The sequence below is a fragment of the Pagrus pagrus genome (genome assembly GCF_965226575.1).
Source record: "Pagrus pagrus genome assembly, chromosome: 1".
Taxonomy (NCBI): domain Eukaryota; kingdom Metazoa; phylum Chordata; class Actinopteri; order Spariformes; family Sparidae; genus Pagrus; species Pagrus pagrus.
This window is the reverse complement of record NC_140185.1, coordinates 30,900,715-30,908,467: the sequence shown is the minus strand read 5'-3', so window position 1 is coordinate 30,908,467 and position 7,753 is coordinate 30,900,715. Positions and strand designations below refer to the sequence as shown.

The 7,753-nt window shown below is 40.9% G+C and overlaps 1 protein-coding gene across 1 annotated transcript in view; it reads right to left on the bottom strand.

Annotated features, from left to right (window-relative positions):
• trpm7 (transient receptor potential cation channel, subfamily M, member 7) overlaps window positions 1-7,753 on the bottom strand; it is a 31,436-nt gene that overhangs the window by 2,381 nt on the left and 21,302 nt on the right. Inside the window, 10 exon segments of the mRNA XM_084374222.1 lie at window positions 116-198; window positions 1,014-1,297; window positions 3,216-3,281; window positions 3,433-3,477; window positions 5,589-5,642; window positions 5,964-5,992; window positions 6,090-6,127; window positions 6,221-6,297; window positions 6,393-6,489; window positions 6,757-6,845. Coding sequence (XP_084230348.1) covers window positions 116-198; window positions 1,014-1,297; window positions 3,216-3,281; window positions 3,433-3,477; window positions 5,589-5,642; window positions 5,964-5,992; window positions 6,090-6,127; window positions 6,221-6,297; window positions 6,393-6,489; window positions 6,757-6,845 — 862 coding nt within the window.

The window sequence follows — 7,753 nt, the reverse complement described above, 5'->3', positions numbered from 1 at the left end:
ACATTGATGTTCTGCCAAACCACGATGAGCTAAGCAAAACAGTCCAACAGGAAAACAAAATAAGAAAAATGAAAATGAAGCTGCTGTGTGTGACTTGCATTTCATGTGTGCTTACCTCGGTGAGTAAGGAATAGTCTTCGGCCTGATTTGGTTGAAGGCAAATGTCAGTTTCTGAGCAGCTCGTTGTTGTTGAATTTCCTGTAATGACACAGGAAAAACACTTACACACAGACACTAAATGTCTAATATTAGCGTCCTACATCAGTGTAGGTGTGAAGGCTGTTAACAAGAAAGACACGGAAAGTATAACTAGAATAAAAGGTCACAAAAACAAACAGCTAAGCATTTTAGTGGTTTAGTTTCTAGGTTTATGCTTTGAGCAACAAGCTGAAGTTGCTGATTATTTGACATCATGATTAATGGGGAATTCCAGTATATTTAAACAAAGGCCTTATATTTACATGTAACCAAAAGTTTTGGAAACGGTCCACCAGATCGACTCATGATGACTCAGCCACGACATGGCTGCAATGAAATCCTTTGAGGCAACTTTGAAAACATTTTTGTTAAATAGTAAGATCTGTTTTTCCACCAGAAACTAAAGTCTCGTTCGAGGGGAAGTCTCGCTCTGAAATCTCACAAGAGCCCAGTTGTTACAGTTGCTCAGACATGACTTTGAAGATAAACTCAAACTTCTCTCTCCACCGCTGTCTTCTTGCAACAGCCTGTTGTGAGATTTCAGAGCGAGACTTTTCCTTCAACCAGACTTGTGTTTCTGGTTACAAAAAGGACCTTATTATTTAGTAAAAAGGTCTCTCTCCATAGGAATCGTTTCTGTAAAAGTTGTCAGACACTTAGAATAAAACCCTCAGCCTGTCAGTGGCAAAAACAGACACTTTTAGTGGACGCAATTTTCCATGGACTGATTCCATCCTGCAAACTGTATCTAACTGTGAGTGAGTGTGTGTGTGTGTGTGTGTGTGGTGTGTGTGTGTGTGTGTGTGTCCTCATACCCTGAGACAAAGGTGCAGCACAGTGTCCTCCTTGTAGATGCTCTGCCAGGTTTGGACCACCTCAGGAAGGAAGGATTTGACTATATACAGATGTCCTGGCTTCAGGATGTCGTACTCTGACCACGTGCAGAGCACCTTGAGGGCCCGTCTGAGTCCTCCGCCCATCTCCTCCTTGCTGAGAAACTCTATTTTGGCACAGAGGCCCCGCTGGGCCCAGGAAGACATGCTGTTGTTGATGGTGTTGGGTGAGCTCTCCTCTAGACGGTACACAGTCACCGGCTCCCCTGCAGGAACACAGAGCAGCAGGTGAGGGTCAAAGACACTGATTGACACAGAGATGATTTGCTGATCTCTGTAACCCCCTCAGCTGTTTGTTTCTTAAAACAGAAACACACTTTAAAGTCTTCTTTAACGTGAGGGCAGACGGGGCGAAGGATATGACGTGCAAAAATGTCTCAGGTCTGGATCTGAATCAAGAACATTGCATTTACGAGGTGGTGATGATATAACCTGTTCAGAGTAACACTGGGACAGAGACAGTTTTTTACGGATGTGTCAGCGAGAGCCATCAAACTTGGTTCTTGTGCGCGTACAAACTAATTATGACACACGCTTAGCGGTTAAGGAAAGATCATGGTTTGAGTTAAAATGATCAATCTTTCACGATCTTTAGCGAGTTCCCGTCTACAGATAACCAATAAACACCAAGAAGCGACACTGTGTGCAATGTGGAAGGAAGGTTGCTGCTCTAACATTTAGTTTAGTCAGTTGTTTCCATGGTTTTGTCGCTGTATAGCCCTACAAAGCCAAAAGGCAATAACTACATCTTCAGATCTGAGGAAAGACCAGAGTCTAATGTGTTCGCATCCGTTTACCCGTTTTGTTTTCAGGGCCTAAAAATGTGCTTAAAAAAAACCACAGCATATAAAATGTTCAAGAACTGAAAACTCACAGGAAATAACCAAACTACTGTGACTGCAATCTGGCTAGTTGAGGCTAGCGTGCAAGACCCAAGCCAAGCTAATTTACCCTCTTTTTCCAGTTTCCTGTAATTTAAAAATCATCTCTTTCGTCGTCCAACATTTTGGTAATTGAGTTTAGTTTATCACTAAAATACGACTAAATCGTAATGAAGTTAAAAAGGAGGCTAACACCAGATAAAGTAGCCCTGCTCAAAGGTAACTAGCCTAGCTTAGTGGAGGAGATGTAGCCTTTGTCTCAGTAGTGTCCGACTCCAGTAAATTTCTGGCGATGTGTTAAGGATAAATTAGCCACAGTTATAACACATTTAAATTAATTTCATTAAATGAGCTCATCCGTTCAAACGGACACACAACTGTGAAAAATAGACTATGTTGTTTGTAGATAGTGAGTTATAACTGTGCTCTTTACATGGTCCATTGTTTAATTAGGTTTTATGTAAAGTCGGTCACACAGATTATTAAAAAGCCTAAAAAGGCATTCACAAGTTAACAACACGGTTCGACTCAGAGCCTTCAAACTTGCAACCCCTTTATTCTCAACGAGACTCGCTGTAGTTCCAGCTCTCGGCCTCTGTGAGGCAGCAGAGATGACTGTCTTTTTTACAAGGTGTCTCAAGACCGAGGATTATAGTCTTTTGTAGCACTGATAACTTTATTATGTCTTTAGATCAAATGATGATAGTTAAAATGTTGCTTCATGGCGTTTAAAATCATAATCACACTAATAACTGGTTCCGTGTCGTTGCCTGTTTATAAGACGTACTGTATGATGCCCTTGCTGCGAGTAAACAGTATAATCACCACCTAACACCACCGTGATAAAAGCCAAGAAACTCACATGACGCATAAGCTTTTACACTTCAACACATTCACAGCAGAAACAAGCAGACTGTCACAACAACGTGGCTGCTACTCATCAAAATCATTAAAGACAGTAGTTCGTCTTCATCAAGGAGATGTACGTGAATTATGAAGCCAAAATAAGCATAAGAAACAACACAACACAGAAGACAACACCTACACTGCTCATGAATAGCTGGGTGTGACTGTGCAGCAACCAGCCGCAGGTGTGGTGTGATGAAAACAATACACAAATAACATCTCTTATCTGGCTCTAAACTTCCTCATTCTCCAACTGTCTGCTGTCGTTTCTCAGAAGCGTCTGCAGGGTTTTCACCTGACTGGACATGCCCGAGAGTGTGCCGTGACCCAGACTTACCTCTGGGGGGCACGGGGGTGAAGGGGATACTCTGGGACAGCCTCATCAAGTTGTTGCGCTCCACAGCTACAAGAGGAAACACAAACACACACACACACATTCAAACATAAACAGGTTAAGACAACTGCAGAAGAAGAGTGAACAGAACAAAGTCCACAATCATTGACTTTGGAAATCCATGAAAACATGATGATACAACTTATTCTCCATGTCTCACCTGAGTACTGGTAGTTTTCCATGGGTTTGAAAGGTGAGCCGATCGCTACGGAGAAAAAAAGAGAGATCTGTTCATGTTTTTGCAAAACTTAGTTCATGTGGTTGTAATGAAGATGACGGTGGTAATAAATCATTTGGACATGTTAATTCAACAGAAATACTCTGAGCTGTTCCAGCATCCACCAGTAGAGGTCTCTGTTCTGCTTCACAACAACAGCTGAAGCTTGATGCAACTCGTTTATTTCCTGTAATCAATCACTAAGTAAAATTATCCTCATGGATTCGTATTTGGAAGCTGGACAGATATATGATTTTAATGGGTTTTACATTTCTTTGAATCTACTTTTTCTCATAAATACTAAACACCAAAGAACAATATTATCCGTCGCTTATTATCATCCATTCATTTCTTCTTGTCAAACAAAGTGCAAAATGCAGCATTGGGGCTGCAATTAGTTATCAATTATTATTGATTAATTTGCTGTTTTCTTGACTACATGATTAATCATAATAATCATAAACACCAAAACTCACCTTTTTAAAACTGCTTTTAATGTATAACTTGTCTCTTTTTGTGTTTTAAGTGTGTTGTTTTTATTATGGGTATGGGTTCTTCTTTTTAATCTGTAAAGTATCTTTGTGTACCCTGAAAAGTGCTTAATAAAATTATTATTATTATCATTATTATTATTAGGGCCCGAGCAGGGAACCTGCAAGGACCCTATTGTTTTTCAAATGATTCTTATTTTTTTGTTATTTGTTTTTCTTCTGACAAAATGATCGCATTTTTCACTGCCTGAACAAACCCCAAAACTCACCAAACTTGGAATATATGTCCGAAAAATTTTAGAATCTGTTCAATTTTCCTGCTCATTGTGGTCAAACACACAGTCTTCCATATCTTGATGAAATACATTCCCATTAACACTAAAGTTTTTTTAATTGTGTTCCGTGGCCCGATGACAGTTTGTGAAAAATTTGGTGGAAATCGGCCAAAAGGGGGCGCTTTCATTGCTAAATGACGAAAGAACAGCTTGACTGCCTTCACTTTTGATTCCTCAACGGAAGTTGTTGCATTAACAAGCCCCCACAGCAGCATGTAGCGACAGCAGCATGTAGCGACAGCAGCACGCCGCAAAAGCTGCATGCCCCAACGCACGTGGACTGCGAGGGCCCGTTCATCGCTGCTTGCAGCTTTAATTTTTATTAATTTTTATATGTAAATATTAGCATGTTAGCTCAATAGCTTCCAGGTCATGTGACCAATTGACTCAAAATCATGTTGGGATCATGTAACTACACTGGCTGCATGAGAAACGCCTCTTGTTTTTACATTTGACATCTCTAAATATTTTTTATTAATTTTTATTATTTTTTATTTATTTCTATATGTAAATATTAGCATGTTAGCTCAATAGCTTCCAGGTCATGTGACCAATTGACTCAAAATCATGTTGGGATCATGTAACTACACTGGCTGCATTAGATACACCTCTTGTTTTTACATTTTACATCTCTAAAGATTTTTTATTAAGTTTTATTAATTTTTATATGTAAATATTAGCATTTTAGCTCAATAGCTCCCAGGTCATGTGATCAATTGACTCAAAATCAGTGTGGGATCATGTAACTACACTGGCTGCATGAGATACACCTCTTGTTTTTACGTTTTACATCTCTAAATATTTTTTATTAATTTTTATTATATTTTGTTAATTTTTATATGTAAATATTAGCATGTTAGCTCAATAGCTTCCAGGTCATGTGATCAATTGACTCAAAATCATGTTGGGATCATGTACCTACACTGGCTGCATGAGATACGCCTCTTGTTTTTACATTTTACATCTCTAAATATTTTTTATTAATTTTTATTAATTTTTGTGTTGTGGACAAACTTGCCCTCTGCGTCCGACGGTGCCACGGCCCGACGGACGTGGGGGGGCGAGGGCCCGTTCATCGCTGCTTGCAGCTTTAATTATTATTGTTATTGTTTACCTAGTTGACTAAAAGTCAAGACAAAGTGACACAAATTTTCAAAGGGGAGAATCTGGAACTACTTGATTAACAAATGAATCATCTCAATTGTAATCGAGAGCCAAGACGGTCATGGTATTAAAAACCCTGATGTATGCTCAGTGAGCGCTGATTACTTACAGTCCTTCCTGGCTCCGAGGTGGGTGTGTCGTGGCGTGTAGAGAGAAACTGCGGCTGCAACAACAGAAGAAGAAAAAGACGATGAAGCTTTCATCAGGAAACATGAGTAAACAGCAGAGTTCACTCTCTGGTTCTGATGTGATCATTAAGTTAAAATTTTGCAATATGACTTGCAAACACTAGAAAAGGTTTTGTTTTTTTTTAATGGGAGATACCTGTTGTGGATTGTATCACACACAAGCATAGCAGCTTTGAAATGGAAAAAGTTAAAAGTCACTTTGACAACAGCGTCTGTGTAAATGCTGCTGGACCAGCAGATCAGGACAATAGGAGTCCGAACAAACTAAACCACTGTGGTGAAACTACACATCTTACTGTTTAGTGTATCTTCTCCAGGGGCTCGTCTGAAAGAAAGAGACAACAGAGAGACATTAATGTCATATGCATATGTATGCGTGTGTGTGTGTGTGTGCGCATCATGTGAGCCAGTGGGACACTTACAGGCTGCTGGCTTGGGCTGATTTGACCTGAACTCTTTCCTGGTGGAGAAACAAGAAGAAGTCGTTAAACAATAAAATAATAATAAAAATAATAATGTGTTTCTTTGTTCTTGCTTTAGAGACACTTCTTACCAGTACTGCGGTCCTGGGGTCCTCGTGGATGAGGATGTCTTCAGCTGACACTCTGCTCCTGTCCTTCTTTGTCAGAGCTGCAGAAACACAATGAACAATTACCATCTGTAACAGTGAAAATGTAAGAATATCACTGCCGCTGTTGGTTTCTGAGCTTTGTTTGTGGGCTTACTGGAGTCAGGATGGAGAAAAGCTGGTTTTCTGTCAAACTCTGTAAAACCAGCATAGGAGTTGACTGCTCTGATGTGACCGTGACTTTCCGCCTGAGCCTGTAGCCAGAATAACAGACAAAGACACAAAAAGGAGAACGAAGGTAAACATTTGTTTAGTTTATACATTTCATTTTAATAGGCTGAATCCTGACACATGGCCGCTAAAGACAAGATTGTAAAGGCAGCAAATGACACAACACACACACAGAGTGAAATGGTTCAGAGGCACCTCACCTCTTGATTTATAAATAGTGTGCCAAGAAAACAAAACCAAAAACATTTGGGATGCCAGTATAATTGGCCTGGAGACATACAAACACACACCTGCGATCTGGTCTGTGCAGTCGGGCTTTGCTGTCTGCTGGAGGTTTCTTTGGGTGTGGAGTGCTCGAGGTCCAAACTGTCTTTATGTCCTAAAACAAAGAAAATGGTGTCAGTCCATATCAGGCTAATTTAAACTTCCCTTCCCGTTTGACACATTATCAAAAAAATTATATATTTTTCATGTCTGCATCCTGTAACAATATCCCACCAAAATTATCAGAAATAATTATTTTTCTAGTATTTAGGATTTGTTTTCTACTCCCATCGTGAAATCTAAGGTGATCACTGTGTCAGAACAAAGAAGACAAAAAAAATGCACTGCCCGATCGGGTGACAAGACCACCAGATCACCTCAATTGTATAATAATCACAGTTCAAACATCTGATTCTTGTAAAGAAACTCCTCGACCAATCATTCATGCTCCAGTCACATCAAATGTGTAAACCTCAGAACCACCCAGGAACAGAGAGTAAACCAGTCAGACAAGAGATCCAGGCAGAGCAGAGAAAGAAAAGCAAAAAGCACCAGTTAAAGGTCTACTGGGACCCTGATCTGAAGATGGACAGGCCCCAGCACCCGGTAGACGCAGCCCTCAACGTAAGCTCAGACTTAAACTCAAACCTCTCTTTGTGTTTGGCTCTCTTGCCGTGTTCCTCTTTTCAAGCGATACGCCCGACCCACTTTGACCCTCACAGCAGGGCGCTAGAGGGGCAGGTGGTCCCAATGTATTTTGTTCCCTGCTCCTTCGTCTGTGGGGTCTTCTGGGTGCCACAGCAGGGGCATGGGCACAACCTGGCAGGTTGCTATCTCCACGGGAGTCACCCGGTGATGACTCATCTTCAGGAGCCAGTGGGACTTCAGTGTCTATGCTCTGTCTACTCAGAGAGCCTGATCTGCCCTCGTCATCGCAGAACGCCTCGTTCACGTACCCCAAACGTGCCTCCCTGTCTCTCTCCCCACCTTCTAACCCCTTTGCATTCTCAGGCTTTGCAGCGT